Here is a 17,767-nt window from a genome sequence, read left to right as displayed (position 1 = left end):
TTGAAGTGGGCCGCGGGAAATGTTGAATTGCTTCCACCTTGCTAGGGAGTGGCCTTGCGCCGGTGGTGTCTATCCGATGACCAAGGAATCAAGTTGTTGTAAGCCAAATTGACACTTGCCTAAATTTATGACAAGGCCATAATTGGCAAGTTGTTTGTAAAGTTTCTTTAAATTATGTATATGTTCAGCGGGCGACTTGCTTGAAACTAAAATAAACAGATGCAAAATCCAATGGCTGACATACGATGACCATTAAACGTTGGAACGCTTGCGCCGCATTCTTCAATCCAAAAGTCATCCAAACGAAGTAATGACTGCAGTTTTAGGCCATCGTCTGGTGCCACAGGAACTTGGTGGTATCCTCGACCCAGGGTAAAAAAATCCTGAATGCGAGGAATGGCATAGCGATCGGGTCTTGTAGCATCGTTTAGTCCAAGAAAGTCTCCGCATGGCCTCCTTTCACCTGAAGACTTCGCATATTATGTAACGGCGATGCCCAAGGGCTAGACGAACGTCGTATTATGCCCATTTGAAGCATACTGTGAAACTCCTTTTTGGCGAGGGTGAGTTTCTCAGGAGGCAGTCGGCGGGCGCACCGGTGGTCCATTTGTAGGAATAAAGTGGTGTGCACCATGCTTAGCTATAGTGCTTGCGAAAAGTGTGGCGTTGCAATCCCTGGAAATTCAGACAAAATTTGTGTTTAGACTGATGTGCCCGAAGCGATTGAGGCGAGGCGAAGCGCTAATTGCGGCGCCCTTCTGATTGGAGTGCTGCTGCAGAACGTTTCAGCGTTGACTAGGCGTTGGCGCTTGAGATCCACAAGTATAGGGCGTGAATTGGCGCCAAGCAATGACCGAGCAACATCGGCAAAACAAACTTCCTTTTAAATCTGCCTGAAGGAAAAGCCATTGATATCAAACGAGAACCGTACGTTCAAATTTTGGTGCCATTGGCAGGGACAAGAGTTTTGTCAGAAGGATTCTCGCGACGCTCAGGTCCTGTGGGAGGCAAAACTCTAATCTCAGCGCCAGTATCCACTAAAATATTACGACCAGCTAAGCGTTCCCAAATAAAGAAAAGGCTGCTGATAACTTGGCCGACCAGTGTAGCAGCTAAACAAGGTGCGAGCGCGCAAGGTCTAATTTAAATCAAAACAAACAAGCTTTTATAACTAATACATGTTGTACCAACCCTGTGCAGGTCTATAAGTTTGCTGAAGCCGTGTGTTATAGACAATGATTTAAAAAAATGATTGTGTCAATTTTACGTAACCAAATTGCAATGTTGTGATTCTGTAACCAAATGGCAATGCTGTCATGATGGATCGAATTAAATTTGACCGTCAAATTACACATTTATACTTAAGGCAAACCCGTGACAAATAACAATCGGGATTTACTAACTATATAACTGTTTCGACTTGCGTGATAAACACGTAATACCAATATCAAGGGGCATCAAACGTAAGAAAGCCCGCCAGCCCCCTAAAACTTTTAATTTTTTACTATTTATTCGTACAGACAAACTGATGATGCCATTTATATGGCGAAATGCATATTTGTATTAAAGTTTTAGACCTTGCTGACTGATTTTTGTTCGGAGCGGTGCGCTTCTCAAGCTTTTATATACAAGTTTTTATTTATTATAAATTCTAAATCTAATTTTAACCCAAAACAAAGAAAACAAACAACTAAAGAATGACCAACAATCACTATCATTTGACGGACTAAGCAAGTAGTTGGGGACTGAGGCATACTGCGGCTGCGGGCCACATTATCATGTACGACTGTAAACTTTCTGCGGGCCACTCAAATTCCCGTCGAGGGCCGGGTCCGCCCCGTGGGCCGCTTGTTGCCCGGTCCTGCTCTAGTTATTTAACAAATGCTTGTAGCATGCAAACGGCATCACGTCTGTTTTGATGTTCATGGTGTTACCCTTATGAATGTTCCAATATTCCAAACCAAAACTTTTTCTGTAACCCGGCTCTCGTGCTATTAGCGAAGCGGCACCAAAGCCAATTAGAGTGCAGACTTTTTTGCGTTGTTGTTCGCGTAGTGTGTCCATTTGGTGTTCAACCAAATATATTTATAGGTAATTTTTTTATATCTGCACTTAGGGTAATTGCCAGCAGCAGGAAAACTTTCCCAAGTTAGAACAATAACTTCAAATAAAACCATTGGGTAGTAGCAATGACGTTTAAGAAACTTCAAAGCTTATACATCGTGAAAAATCTTTGTATATGGCCGTATTTGTCTAATTCTAAATAGAGGAACTAGGTGGCACTATGTAAAGACAAATTGAAGCACGGTTGTGCGAAAGCTTGTTGAGAATTCAATACAATTTGTCTTTACAAATAGTGCCACCTGATTCCTCTATCGCAGCGGTTCCCAAACTTTTCTAAAAACCAACTAATGCAAACGATTCACAAGAGACATCATAAAATACGCTATATGATCGAATGATACAGCATAACTAAAAACGAAAATGATGACAGATAAATATTTGAAACATTTAGACTGATGTTTGCGGACGCTGTAAAACTGCTGTACGGACCCCAGTTGTGTTTGGGGACCCCAGTTTGGGAACAGCTGCCCAATCGTGAATGACTATATTAAGGCGATAAATATAGTCTTTATTGCAGGTACGCCGAATTAAAAAACGAACACACTAAAACCGGCGATAAAAAGGCACGAGAAAAATAAGAAAAAGGCAAACATAACGCTTCGATAAATCCGGGTCGGTGTAGTGTCGCTACAATATCTTCGAAACACTTGAACAACGTTCGTTAGATGGGAAGTGTGTATAGTGCAACAGTTACAACTAGCAATGTCCGAGTCAAAATCTGACAACACCATTTTCGATAAAGCATCCGAAATCTGTTGTTTTACAATGGTGGGTTTGATCTTTGATATGGCCACTTCTAAGTAAAAGTAAGTATATCTGCGTTAAGCTGCATATTTTTCGTTATTTATTGCAATTTGATATTTACCGAGTCCGACGTGCGCATGCGCAGTAGCAAATTTAAAAACTATAATACACTAAAAATTGTAAACGTTATAGCACAGGGTAAATATTATTCATATGCTTTCTGTATAGCCACCCTATTTGAATAAATGGGTGGAATACAGGTTGTAGAGTCAGATCCGACACACGAGTTGGACTCGGCAGTTGGAATAGGGTAGATTTCAACGAACTCGTAGCCTTGCACTATAGATTAAAAATTCCATACAACCACAAGAATGTTATAGCACAGCATATTAAGGTTTACTGCAAGGCACGAAAATACGTTGAAACATTGCGTTGAAACGTTAGAATTTCGTACAAGAAGTACTTGCATAGCGGCAAAAATTATTTCTAATTAAATTTATCACGATAAACGTTTGAAGAGAATTTGAATAAACAAAAAGCAAACAGTTTTTGTAAATAAGTGCAAGGAACTTTTTTTAGAAAACACCGACACTATAGTGATACGATTGAGAATAAAAAATTCTTCGAAGCCCTTAATAAAGAACAGTTTTTTTTGTGATGACTGTTTGGCCAATTGTCTTGCCTTTCTTCTTTATTTCATAAATCGATAAACCGCAACCAATTTTGTTAACGCATTTTGAAACCGGTTTTAATTCAGTATTCGCTACTTTCTTTGTTTAAAATACAACGCAAATGCCACTTGGGAGGCCTTTTTACCATTTTATATAAGTGTACACAACTGAACTGTTTACATAAGTGTGCAAAAACGTAAAATTAAAAATGAACTTTGTAATAAAGGTGGAAAAAATATCTTTGCAATAATGTATGAGGTCTACAAACCTCCGCCAGTATGTGGCGTACAAAAGCACGCAAAAGTGGATTTGCCTGTTGGCTAATTACATTTGTTACCTGCGTTTCTTAATTTAGCCCAGAGGTGGATTTAGAGCAGGGGTTCTTGAACTTTTTTGTCTGTTTTACCCCTTTAGCAAAAAGTTGAATATGAGATTTACCCCCAATAGCCTATATACGAAAGTAACAAATTACATCAGGTATATTCCATGCGACGGCTGCACTTACTTTTTGGCAAGAGGTTTTTCAATGTCTGGTAAACTAATAGATAATGCACACGAATATCAGATTCAAAACATCAAGACGGTTTCGCGCTTTAGTTCTGATAATAAGAATTGCAGAGAAGCCGCATTCGCATAGGGAAGTTGAAGAAAACGGAGCCAGAATGTTCAGAGCTTAAATACCTATACTTGGATTTACCCCCTAAAACGAAGAAAATTTTGCCCTGGGGTAAATTTACCTCAGGTTACGAAAGGCTGATTTAGAGGGGCAATACACTTGGCAAACTTTAACAAAGCTTTCATACATGTAAAGGTGTTTGTCATATGCCAAACGGGTAGAGTTTCCTTTAAAACTAAATTGTGCCAACAAAGCCAAATAAACACAGATTTTCTTGAATTGCACGATTACCTTAACTTCAACTGCATAATTACACGCGTGTTCGTACGAGTATAGCACGCTTTTAAGATTACTTGAATTTTGATGTCATATCATAAGGTGACTTGTGACGTCAAATGACAATATTTTATGCACCACTCCCCCCGAAAAAATACCTGGATCAGTGTGGCCCACTTGAAAAAGTTTGCCAATACACGGACTTTAATCGTACAAGCAAATAAAAACTTTGCGACTGTAAATTCCGCTAGTCCTAAACCTAGCGGATTTTTAGACAACATGGGATAGAAGCCGAAACTCGATACCAAGTGATAGTACCGTTACCCTTCCATACTCGGGCGGTGTGGTTTCCGATTAGATTTCAAAATAATTTCTGCATACAGCATTGTTTGCGATGCAACGCAGTCGATTTTTACAAGGTATTTTTTTCTATAAAACAATGTTTTATAGTTGAAGATAAAAAGACTTGTTAAAGCAAAAGCAAATTTTGTCCTTGAAGACATTCAACATTGCACTTTTTAAATTGGTCAGTTTTGCTCTTTGACCAAAGTAATGACGTCATTTGCTATCGAATCGGACGGCTGAACTTTATGCCAGAAATATCGGGTATCCGTAATCGAATTAAAATACCTAGTGTATAGACATTTCCAATTAAGTCTTTTCGGAATTCTTTTTTTTGCTTTTTTTCTTCAAATATGGCGGAAGGATTGCTCTTCGCTCCGGATTCAGTTTCCGATTCTCGCCCACCAAGCGTTCGTCCAGCCACTGACGTAGGCACCGCACGATATCTGCGTCACGCGTGACGTCCACTTTGTTGAGAAACGTCTCGTGCCGCTGTGTGAGGTCATAAAGGTCGCCGGAAGCGAAGACGCAGATCTTGTGTCGCACGTAACCTAAAAAGAAAGTATTTAAGTCAAATTACCGTAGGGAAGTGTTTCTTAACTTAGAATCAAAGGTGTTCAACCTGTGGCCGTACAGTTTGCAAATGGTGAGATTGGCTGTAGGGTTTGCAAATTGTGAACTTGGTTGCTAATTTTGATATTGGTAGCCCGGTAATGGGACGGTTGTAAGTGATTTGCTCGATGAGAGATTATGTTACTGATTATATTACCACTGAGAGATTATTCTACGCGGTACCTGTAATGCAGGGTTCGGCAACCCCTGGCACGCGTGCCACGCAAGCTGGTTTTGCATGGCACGCCAATTGATTTAACGCGCACGTTATATTACCTTAAGAAAGTGCAACCATTACATTACTAACACTAGGGCTAACTAAATGGTTGCACACATTGCCAGTTCGTATCACAAATTCGTTTCACAAACAAGTGTAGTAACTGTGTTGTATTTAATATTATTTTTTGTGAGCGTTATACTTGTTGTTTACTGTTAACCGTTCGTATTACGTCACAATACCCCAAATTTGGCGTAACTTTTACTACGTTAAAGCAGGGCATTCTACATCAGTAGTTCTCAACCGCCGGTCTGCGTCAACTTTCCTGCCGGTCCGCCAAATATATTTCAAATGTATATCTCAATTGCAAGAAGCAAGATGTTACAGGCTTGTCTTAACCAGTTCCGTAATTTGCAACATTGTGACGTAACATAGAGTTAATGGTCTATTTTGGACTTTATCGTACGTCACAATGATGCAAGTGTTGTGCCCAACTGTGTTGTTTAAAAGTAGGCTACGACATGTTTAAGTCTTAAACTTTAAGGCCAGTTGTAGGCCTATACGTGAAAAACTTCAATAGAACCACGTATAACACGTATGATGTCAAAAAGACAGCAGCAAATTTCTCATTACATTGAAGTTTTCGTAATTTGCTTTTAAGTTGCATACTTTTGTCATAATTACATTTTGGGTTTATTTCAATTTTTGAAGGTCCACCGGTCCGCAAAAATTGTTTTAAAATTTTACCGGTCCGTAAGTTAAAAAGGTTGAGAACCACTGTTCTACATTAAAAGTAAGCACGGCGTGTGTGCGGCTGACAAACCAACAAAAAGCGCAACTGATAGTTAACACTTCTAGGTATCGGCTTAAAAGCATCGAAGTATATTTCAAAAAAACATTTGTATGCTTTTGCTTTCCGAAGGACTGATCCGTGGTCCCAAGGGGTTGAGAAAAAATTGCCACCTAATGAAAAACACTTACACAACTAAAAGTATTTAGTGCAATGGGTGGATTTAATTTTTTTGTCAGCCAGTTCTATCACAAAAGTCATATTATTCAGCCGATTCTGTTCCAAAAGTGTTATTTTTCGGTAAATAATTAAAGTAGTTGCAACAACAGGAAACCCCAGGTTTCAGCGAATGGTGCGAACCGGCTGAATCCAATTACTGCTAACAGCCAGACTAAAAAGCAGCAGTCGTCTCATGACTTGTACTTATGGCGCAACAATTAAATTTTCAGACAAACAATCACAAAAGGAAAATAACTACAATTTTAAAAATTTACACAATGTTACGTGCGAATTTGACCATTTCACATTAAAAAAAACGCGTGAGCTTTTTGGATATTGGTGTATTAGTTAAGACGTGTATACTGACATTATAGATTGGTTAATGTTGTGTGCTCACGTTCACATGGTGTGTGCTCAGATTACATATTGTGTTGTGGATGTCAAGTCTATTGTCCAAAATAGGTACATCCTTCTGGGAAAAGTTAAACATTAACCGAAATATAATTCGAGTTTTCCATAGGCCCCGTTTGTATGGAAATGTTATCTAAAATTACAATCTGCGTATAAATATTAGGATTAACTTTTTCTGCAAATAGTTTCAACAACGCCCATTTCCAAATGTGTCCTCAAACCTATTACAACTAAATATATATTATAAAATATTAATTAAACTATAGATAATAAATTGCAAAGCCAAAAAGGTCGAATAAATTGACATCATCTTAATTACGACGTTTCGATATGATCATTTTCAGTTAATCAATAGTTGGTCAATTTGCTCGAGCCTTTGGGCTGTGCAATTCATTATATCAGGCTACATTAACAGATCCATGCATAGTGTAACCAAGTAATTTTTTAGTATTGGAATAAATTAAGGAACGGATGCTCCTATACAAACTTCTAGTTTCCAGTTTTACCTGCACATTTGTTTCCATTTGAAGGGTACATCCAGCGGATGTAGCGGACCACACTCCACCAGCTGGCAACATCCGGACTTCCACCAGGCGCTCCAGGAAGGGAGTTAGCCATCAGCCAGTAGTGCTCATCAGGACTGCGTAGACAAAAAGGAAGATGTTTCAGCATATTTTTTAGAAAAACTTTACTGTTTTGGGTGGCACTGTTTTAACGACAAAGTCAAGACTTTTGTCGTTAATGAGTGCGACCTGATTTCCCGACAGAATTAAAAAAATACGGCGACCAAAAAAGATTTACGGTTTTCTGTTAGTAACCACGTTTCGCCGCCTGAGTTGTGCACTATACGCATAGGCGCTCTATTGCCCACAAGCTTATTTCGAAAACTTAAAGGCATAAGCTTCAAACTTTACTCCAATCGTTCTTAAACTTTACCCGATGGCCCGCCTTTGCTTCCTTAAAATAATGACAGTCAAATTCTTAGAATAATGGCTAATAAAAATGGGAGCTAACAAACGTGGTAATATTATTAAAACTCAATTTGAAGTTGTGGTGTAGCTAATATATTTCATCAGTACATATATAAATGCTTTTAAAGGACGTTGCTCCGCCAGTTTTTAGCTCCAAACCACTGCATGCCTTAAGTGCATTTCTAAAGTTAGTATATCAGCGATGAATATTTAAAAACTGATGTATTATAAAATTCCACATCGTTAGCATCGTTAGGTATGAGCCTTTGCAATAACCAAGAGAAGAATGTTTTTAAATCCCTTGAAGGATAGCAGTACTTACATAGCCGTAATGCAGGATATGCTATGGATACATTAGGCCAATTAATCGGTAATATCCTTTTGTGGTATGCGACAGTTTTGCTTAAAATGCGACTAGGGAATCTATTTTAGAACAACTCTTTGGAATGGCGGAGGCTAATTGTTAACAAAACACCATTGTGAACGGGCTTCAATAAGTACAAAGCGTAGTAAAATTCCTAAAAGTTTAGTTTACGACCGCTGTAGTGCAATAAGACGAACGTGACCTGCTCGAACAGGACTGGGAAAATATTTGTCTTTCCTGAAAAACGACCATAACTTTTACACTCAAAAGCCGTGAAAAAGCTCATATGCTTTCCTATGCAACTTTATGTCCACACTTTGAAAGGCGATAAAACTTTCCCGATTGCAGAAAAACAATATGTTAACAAGTAAAGATATTCGGCACTTTGCAATTTTTTTTGAAATATTGGACAAAGGTCATGACAAATCAATCCGATACAAGAAAAAATCTCTATATGTTGAAAAAGCAATATATACTCTTTCTGGAACATTTTTCTTTGGAAAGCGCCATATTTGTTTCGAACTGGCATCTACAATATCACCCTACCATATATGTAGCCTAGTACAATACCGATACATGTTATTTTATTTCAATATCAAAAAATCATGGACAAAAAGACTGTGATCTGATACCAAGTTACGGCAATTTTGTAGTCGAAAAAGCAGACGTTTTATTTTGGCAATAATAGTGATTTTTCGGATACTAGATCAAAAGTTGCTTTAACGTTACGGCAAATTTATCCAATTTTATTTTATCAATTTTTCGAAAATTTACCTTTTAATATAAAAAAACTCTATATGTTGGACCACACAACATCGATCAATTTAGTTTAGGATATGAACACCCCCTCAAACAATTATCGGACAAGCACAAATACATTATAGGCATCAGGTATCAACACTGACGAGATATTGTTGGATACCTCCGTATTTACGAGAGATATTGTCGGAAACCTCTGTATTTAAGTAAAACTCAAACTTAAAATTCCGTTTCATTTGAAGCAATGCGTTGCCTAAGTGGCATTACTAGTTCCTATAAATATTTAGGGCCATATTTCGCGATTAACATTTAGTTCTTATTTGATTTATTGCCTCAAATTCTCTAAAATCAATTCGCTTTGCAAAGGGTCCGAAAGTCACCTGTAGGTATCCTCCGACCACTTTAAAAGGCCTTTCGCTTCTGCGCTTTCGTGCAGCACCCATTCGAGGAAATGCCTTGAAAAGAAATTGTAGGCCAGGTTCTTTTTTAACGTCAAGTTGTAAGGCGGGGGAGCGTGCAGTTTATTAGTAGGGATCATTCGCAATTCCTCAAGTCCGTTGTCGTTGGTGACTGGACCGACCCTGCAGCAAATAAGCAATATAGCTGTATATTTTTGATTCGAAATTGCAAAATGCAACAAGCATAATTAAATTAATCATTATAGTATATAGTTGGTATATACATTAGTATAGAGGAGCCTGGCTAACGCTAGGTCAGACAAGCTATAAATAGGGGTGGGGGTCCAAGGGGGCACGTGGCCATGCCCCTTAAAACTGTTTTTGCGCCTATTTTAAGTCTATAAAACACGAAAAAAAAATTGTATATAACTTGCGTTTCTAGTATGTCTTTTAATAAGATCGCGCATTTAGATAAATACGTCTTAGCCCAAAGGCGTCCCCAGAAGTAAAGTTTGGGCAATTTAAACAATATAAAGGCGTTTCTGTGATGTGATAACATATTTGTAACGTAGCCTTTGTATTCAAAGTAACACCTCCAACCTAAAATTTAACAAAATAAACCAACTATACGTAGTCTTCTTAAGGCTTTGTTTTATGGCATCAGGTTCACGTAGCTTTGTGGCGTAAACTGTTAAAGAAATATACTGGCTCAAACCAGGGCTGCGGAGTCGAAAAATAATCCGACTCCCGAGTCCGTCTCCGGTCAAAAAACTAAGCCCGATTCCCACTCCCGAGTCCCGAGTCCGACTACGGTCAAATGTGCGATTTCGTCGAGTCCCGAGTCCGGCCCTGACTCTACAGTCTGTCTTCCGCCAATTTACGTAAGTAAAATAACGTGGATATTTAGCAATGCAAATATAAGGGTGTCGTATAAATCATTCACTCACTACGTGATTGAAAAATATTCCACCATATGCTATTCAACCTTTACAATTTCCAGTTGGCAGCCGAAGTTTTAAAATTTAGTACTGCGCATGCGCATGTCGGGACTCGGGTAGTTTTACGTGGTCTTACTCGAGTCCCGAGTCCGACTCCAGCAAAACAAACCGACTCCTCGCGAGTCCGACTCCGTGTCTGCAGCCCTGGCTCAAACGCCGTTATCGTAACCCACCTATATTTAAACTTAGTTCTTCTACGAGTCGATACGTCATTCTTGCCGACGACACATCCCGGAATGAGGTTACTTCCGCTCAGCACATTGAGCTGGCGAACAAATTCGGGATTGGTTCGAAGCGGAAAGTCCTATTGAAAAAAGACGCACATGAAAATGATTTTTATGTTCAGGTAGGTCTCAAGAGAGAGAATGTCGTTTAAGACGAGTTGGTCAAACCAGCATACGACACATCATAATCTGTGGTACGCGGAACATTTTTTCGTAATGTTTCATTTTTCTGTTGAAGTGTTTTTCGAAGGTTTCGTATTCGGGTTTCGCCTAGTTTAGGAAAGCTCATATATATGCAAGAATATTGTGAGTCCATTGCTAGCAATCGTGAAAATGGAGATAATAAACGAGCCCACAGCAACATTTGGCAAGAAACCAACAAAAAATGAGTTTTGAGCAGATTCACAGTTTTCGGCTAAAAACCGTTAAAAATCTTGATTTTGAACTTTTCGCCTATCTCATTGTAAACCTCAACTGAAAAAGGACACAATAAAGGACAAAAACTGTGCTATACATAGTTAGATTAGGACGACCTGAAGAAAAAAACATTTAAACATTTTGCCCATCAAGTTAAAAAAAGCTATTGTTGTGTTTTAGCTCCCTTGCGCGAAAGGTATAGGAGTAAATTTTCAGGCTCAAATTAGGTTTAATCTTGGCGTAAACAGAAAGAGGTGATTCGTTGATATTATCCCCGCCACCACACCGTTTACAAGCGTCAAGCATGCTAAAATGGGCACTCCAAAACGCCAGCTTTTGTGGTTTTCAGCACTTGCCAAACCAGCAGATAGTAGCACTACGACAAAGGCGAGGTGCAAGCAAACCCGTTCCAGTCTGTTGGAAGCGCAAATTTAAGAGGATAAAATACGAAGCAAGGTCGTCCTAGAAAACTTGGTACGTTTGCGCTGCAAAAAGTGTTTGACGACAAACTGCACAACCAAGACCAGTGGTTCCCAAACTGTGGGTTCCATTTTTAAACCAAACCAACGCATTCTTTTCATTTACCTCTTTTATCGTGTGGTTGCTCGCGTTTTTATTTATTTTTTATTTTTTTCTCATATTGTGCTACAAGCATTCGGTGTCATTCACCCAGATAGACTCACAGGCAACATTTGAGCATTTCCACTGAAGGAAAACTTCAATGTTACAAAAACAACGCTCAACTGAAAAAACAATATTTTAACGGTTTTCAGTTCCAAAATTAGAATCTGCTCAAAATTAACTTTTTTGCTTCTGGACGAATTTTGATGTCGTATCGTCTATATACTATAAAGGCGGTTTGAATAATTTTCGGAACTTTAGTTAACAATTACGGTTACCAGCAGAAGATCTGTTTTTGATTGTTATAAATTAAAGATACGATATATATTAAGGCCTCGGTAAATCGGTTCGTATTGTCACGAATTTTAATTCGCTATGCCGTTTTCGATTATGTTGGCATAAATTGTAGACTGGCAATTTCGCCATCCGCATGAAAAAATGTTCTTCCTGCCACCTTGGACACCCACTTGCTCCCTTCTGGAATTTAAAAATGCAATTATTATTATTTGTTTACTCAGTTTTACTAAATTACTAATTGAATCATATTGATTTGTATAGAAATTTCCACTGATATAAAATCGTATGTAAATATTACAATCATATAGGTACCAAAACTACAATCTTACAGGATCTGCCTAATCTTTAACTAAATTGACTTTTCTTTTGTATAATTTTTATTTTATTGTTCATAAACTTTATTTCTATAGAGGAATTCATTCATATTTGGAGGAATTCATTCATATAATGCCCTTTATTGGAATAATATTTTCTCAATATTCTCCTGTGTATTAAGGGCGTTTGTCAAATTTTGGTATAATTGTTTTCTACACAGTATGCTACAGGCTACAAAGATTAGTGAACCACTGCTGCATAGCATACTAAGTAAAGACAACACAAAACAAATTGTCCCTTTACTGCAGTGGTTCTCAACTTTTTATGACTTAGGGCATCCCTCAGAAATGATAAATAGGTTGTGGCACCCCTACAAAATATTTCCGTAGGTAAATCACTAGAAAGTCACAATAAACGGAACTGAAACAACACACACCAACTCTACAACCTTTTTACGGGAATACTGCTGTTTTGTTAGAAAATTGTTGATTGGAGACAGCACACAGCTGGAAAACACCAAGGAAAAAAATTAACACCCACATCTTTTTAAACGGAAAATAGGATAACTTGCAAAATTACTAACGAAAAAGCACAGCAAATGCTATTAACATCACCACTAAAGCGCATTTTGCAATTTTGTGTTGTACCTTAATTTTGACAAATGTTTACATAACGTATAAATTTTGAAAAGCTTTAACGTGTCAAAAATATCCTCTCTAGTTATGATTAAGGTTACCTTGAACAAAAACGTCATAACGAATCCGAAAATAAATAAAAAATTAAACTTGGTTTTATGCTTGCTTTGAATGATTAACGTATTGTTTACTATGTCAACAAACTTAAGCAAGTGTTTTAATGAAAGCTAATTGTCTAGATCAGTGGTTCTCGAACCTTTTTTTATCTTACGGACCGGTAAAATTTCAAAACAAATTTTGCGGACCGGTAGACCTTAACATCAAAATCAATCCAAAATGCAAATATGACAAAAGTATGCAACTCAAAAGCAAATAATGAAAACTTAAATTCAATGAGAAATTTGCTGCTGTCTCTTTGATATCACACGTGTTATACGTGGTTCCTTTAAAGTTTTTTTACATACCACTGGTCCTAAAATTTAAGACTTAAACGATATGTAGTCTACTTTTAAACAGTTGGACGCAACATTGCATTGTGTCGTACGATAAAGTCCAAAGTAGACCATTAACTCTATATTACGCCACAATGTTGCAAATTACGAAGCTGGCGAAGTTCTAAATTTGATGGACAAGCCTTCAGCATTTTGCATTTTGTAGTTGAGATTTAAGATTGTAATATATTAGGCGGACCGGCAGGAAAGTTGACGCGGACCGGCACCGGTCCGCGGTTGAGAACCACTGGTCTAGATCAGTGCTTTTAACCTTTCAACTCTTGCGGGCCGATAAAACACAAAAATCCTTTTACGAACCGGTAACCAGAATTTCGAGGACACCATTCATAATTATTGAGATAACTAAAGCTATAGTCATAATTGAACAACACTCACAGATGTGTATCGCATTATAGAGGGTTACTGGAGAATCCTGAAATATTAGTATGAAATTTAGACACTGGTGAGCGAATAATTATTTTATCATAAACCTTGAGCGAAGCACAACAATTAAAGTAACTTTTTCTGCTTAAAATTTGCTTAAAATGTTTCTAATTTTATGGATCCTTCTTTTACACTATAGTTACTGTAGCAATAAAGCCCTCTGTAAGTTTTATTCTGCGTTTTAGAAACAAGCAGACACTAGAATTAGTTTTGCCGAACATCTAAAAAAGTAAAAAAGTAGTTTACAAACTTGTCGCCGTAACTAAGAGGTAACCAAAAAATATGTAACGCCAAATTGTGTCATTATTAGTTGGTATGCATCTTAATAAGAGCCATGAACTACTACGGTGTTTTTGTGCTGAACATGAATGTTGTAAACAAGTCATTTTGAAATGACTTTTGTCCAATTCAAGTCATTTGAAAAATAACGTAAGAAGTCCCAGTCCAAGTTATCGGTTGCCCAAGTCAAGTCCCAGTCAATTCATTATCAGAGCAAGTCAATTTCAAGTCAAAGTAAAGTGTTAAAATAAAAGTAAAATGTTAAACGATTGAAATTAGTAAACTCGTCAGATTATAAGCAACAATTTAACTAAAAAAACACAAAAACGCAATATACAGCAATAAAAGTGTTTAATGTGCAAAACTTGAGATAAATTTTAATGAAAAACACTTAATTTACTCCCGAGGTATTTGACAAAACGTCCAAGTCAATTAATTTATTTAAAAGACTTTAATCTAGTCAAGTCATTTTGGCCAAAGGACTTTAGTAAAGTCAAGTTATTTAAAAACAGTAAATTAAGTGCATTTAAGTCAAGTCAATGACTTAAGTCATTACAACACTGCTGGACAGACTCTTTTAAAGTCACCTAACATACCAAAATAGTCAATTAAAAAACGTTTTTAAAAAACATAGTTTGTCAACCGCACACAAAATTTTTTTTTGTCGGGCCAGTAGTTTAGAACAAAATTAGGTTTTGTGACCCTGTCGGGGTTCCCTGCAAGGCTACACCAATTTTACAATAAGTGTTTCATAAAGAGACCGAAAAGTTTCGAATGTCCTGGTCTAGAACTAGAATACCGTTTGAGAAAACCGGGCTAAAACCATTTCGTTATTTTTTAGTTAAACTACAGCGTTGAATCACACTCTCTTTAAGCTTTTTTGATTGTTTTATTGATGATTCGTATGATTTCGTTTCATTTATAAATCGTTTTACTCGTTTGCAATATTTTATTGACGTTTCCCTTTCGTCTGTTTTTATTATAGGACTAAATACAAATTTTGCCCCCTCTTTAATAAACGGTCGTTTTAACGTAGATGCCTGAGAAACGTAATTTAGACGTTCGGGTGGTGGTAATCGATTTTTCTTATTTCTACAAAAGTGGTTCTCAAACTGTTTCACCTTGCAGCTTATTTTTGCATCGTTGATATAGTAAAGTATCGATCAAAATAGACAAGAATTAAAAAACAATCATGATACAGTAGGATAGGTATTCTATAGCTTTACTTGTTATACACAAACGTTTGAAGGGTTTATCATCATTAAAACCAAACATTAACAATGTGCCAAGGCAACACAAGTTATGCAGTCAATGTACTTAAAAGACCTTACGTGTGCCCACTGGTTTAAAGAATACGAGAGTTAAAACCTTGCTTGGACCTTGTGGGAAGTTGGGATTGGGAAGCAAGATCTATTTTTAGATTTCACTTGCTATAGGAGGAAAGATATTATTTATTTAAGGTTGCTTTGCTTTTTCTAAATTACAGGACCGATTGAGTATGTTTCCGTTATGTGCATTATGAAAGTATTTTAGATTAATTAGATTTGTGCTAAAGCTTTCAGGCAAATTTCTGACTTGAAAAAGTAGTCGGGGCAAAATAACTTTAAACATATCGCTTTTGTTCAACCAAAAACAACCAAACGGAGTTACCTGACCGCAAAGGTTGACGAGATACTTCCAGCTCTGGTCACGCGCCAGCAGGTCTTCAATGCAGTTGAGGTCAGCTTGAAGGCGCGCGAAACCGGCGTAGACAACCTTCTCGCGTCTGGAGGCCAGCATCACGTTGTCAAAGCAGCCTGCCAGAGACTTAAAGGCGTCGAACAGAGCCCCTTCGCCGATCTTGGCGTCTACGTGCACGCAATAGAGGTTATGCGGCGCATAGATGGCGCTCAGAAGCGTAGAGAGCTGGCTGGGGTTGTCGTGTACCAGGATGGAGTAGGCTATAGGGTTCTCCCTCTCTTCAGCACTACATAAACGCGTAGGAAATCGATACTTGGTCTTAAGCACCTCGCAGCCTTTGTCTTTGACAAGTTCCAGCAGCTCATAATGAGTGGTATTGTCTGTTGAAGGTGGCTGACGTACGGCGAACGGCGCTGCGCTTTTGTTGTACAACGCGCTCTCGCAGTCGAAAACCGGCCGCCTCTTTTCATGCCTAGTGTGATTTGCCCAATTACTTGTGATTTGCTTTGTTACCTCACCGCTGTCATTTGTTGTACTCAAATCCAGCATAGTCATAGCTTCGGCTTGCCTGGAGGCCCAGTTTCGTTCTCCGATGAACACAGACGGAAATAGCAGATTGTATTCCATCAAACATAACGTGCTTGTAGCTACAACAGTCAGAAGCACCAGCCACAATTTATTCATTGCGTTGTCTAAAGCTCGTAGCTACGAATTTACAGCGAAATCACTGCAAAATGCATTTGCTTTCACGCACCTAAATGTGTTCATTGCCTCGACCGAAGCACAGACAGCTTTCTACAGTCTACTCTAAATGTTTGCACAAAACTTATTTGTTGCTTTCATTTCACACAAATGCTTAGGGGGGATCGTACCGAACTTTTGGGAGAACTGTTAAAATTGAAAACAAATAGTTTGTCTTTTCCCAAGAAACGTGCCTAATTTTAGTATTAAGTGTAATACTTCTCTGACCAACGTCCTTATTGTAAAAGATGACCTCATGCAATTTAAAAAATATAACCCGACGAGAAAAGCATAGTTTTTTACATGTAATGTTAAAGGCTGCAACATTTAATACGTTTCACGAAAATTAGGCTACACTATCGCTCCTTCGGTTCGTCAAACTAGAAAAGCTAACTCTGCATTTCCGAACATAATACAAATCAATTGAAGTTAAAAAAATAGCTCTTGATAAAATTGCCACCCAGACGTCCGATTTATTACCATAAAATTAAATTAAACTGCATACGTTGTACCTTACATGTCTTGTGAATACACACAGTGCTTTCTTTAGATCAAGTTCCGGTCATGCTTTATGCGAAACCAGTGGTTTCTAACTTATCATGGCCGCTGGCGCCTAAAACACTTGATGCCCACGTTTGGAAAATGCCAGTGTTGTAATGACTTAAGTCATTGACTTGACTTAAGTGCACTTAAGTCACTGTTTTTAAATGACTTGACTTGACTTAAGTGCACTTCAGTCACTGTTTTTAAATGACTTGACTTGACTTAAGTCTTTTGATCAAAATGACTTGACTTGACTTACGTCTTTCGGACAAATAACTTGACTTGGACTTTAACTGGGGATTAAATTAAGTGTTTTTCATTAAATTTTCTGCACATTAAACACTTTCATTGCTGTATATTGCGTTTGTGTTATTTTTCTTAAGTTATATTAAAATGACTTGTTTACAACACTGGAAAATGCGTATGAAAGACATTGTTTTTATCGCACTCACGGAGGCTAAACGTTTTTTGTAGGACAGGTTACACAAAAATCATTTTCAATAGTACAGTTAAGTAATCAGTAAAATGTTATTAATGGAATTTTCAAGCGTAACTGGACAACATGCGC

General features: G+C 37.8%; 1 protein-coding gene across 1 annotated transcript; it reads right to left on the bottom strand.

Moving 5' to 3' along the window:
* Positions 1-2,248: 2,248 nt before the first annotated feature.
* Positions 2,249-16,599, bottom strand: LOC146140904 (N-acetyllactosaminide beta-1,6-N-acetylglucosaminyl-transferase-like). The gene is made up of 5 exons (XM_083392736.1): positions 15,886-16,599; positions 10,686-10,816; positions 9,497-9,697; positions 7,529-7,662; positions 2,249-5,324 (listed from the first exon to the last, which is right to left on the bottom strand). Exons 1-5 carry the CDS (start codon positions 16,597-16,599, stop codon positions 5,083-5,085), a joined length of 1,422 nt encoding a protein of 473 aa, XP_083248862.1. The 3' UTR covers positions 2,249-5,082.
* Between the last annotated feature and the right edge of the window lie 1,168 nt (positions 16,600-17,767).

The sequence above is a fragment of the Ascidiella aspersa genome, chromosome 6 (assembly GCF_963924565.1).
Source record: "Ascidiella aspersa chromosome 6, kaAscAspe10.2, whole genome shotgun sequence".
In the NCBI taxonomy this organism is placed as follows: Eukaryota; Metazoa; Chordata; class Ascidiacea; order Phlebobranchia; family Ascidiidae; genus Ascidiella; species Ascidiella aspersa.
Note: the sequence above shows the minus strand (reverse complement) of the source record. Positions and strands in the feature narration are given on the sequence as shown.

Bases quoted from the DNA above. Each gene is read 5' to 3' on its own strand.
- LOC146140904 (XM_083392736.1), bottom strand. From the start codon at position 16,599: ATGAATAAATTGTGGCTGGTGCTTCTGACTGTTGTAGCTACAAGCACG. The intron at 9,698-10,685 runs GTGGGTTACGAT...TATTTGCTGCAG, and splicing joins AGAACTAAGTTTAAATATAG to GGTCGGTCCAGTCACCAACG. The intron at 5,325-7,528 runs GTAAAACTGGAA...CTTTCTTTTTAG, and splicing joins AAATGGAAACAAATGTGCAG to GTTACGTGCGACACAAGATC.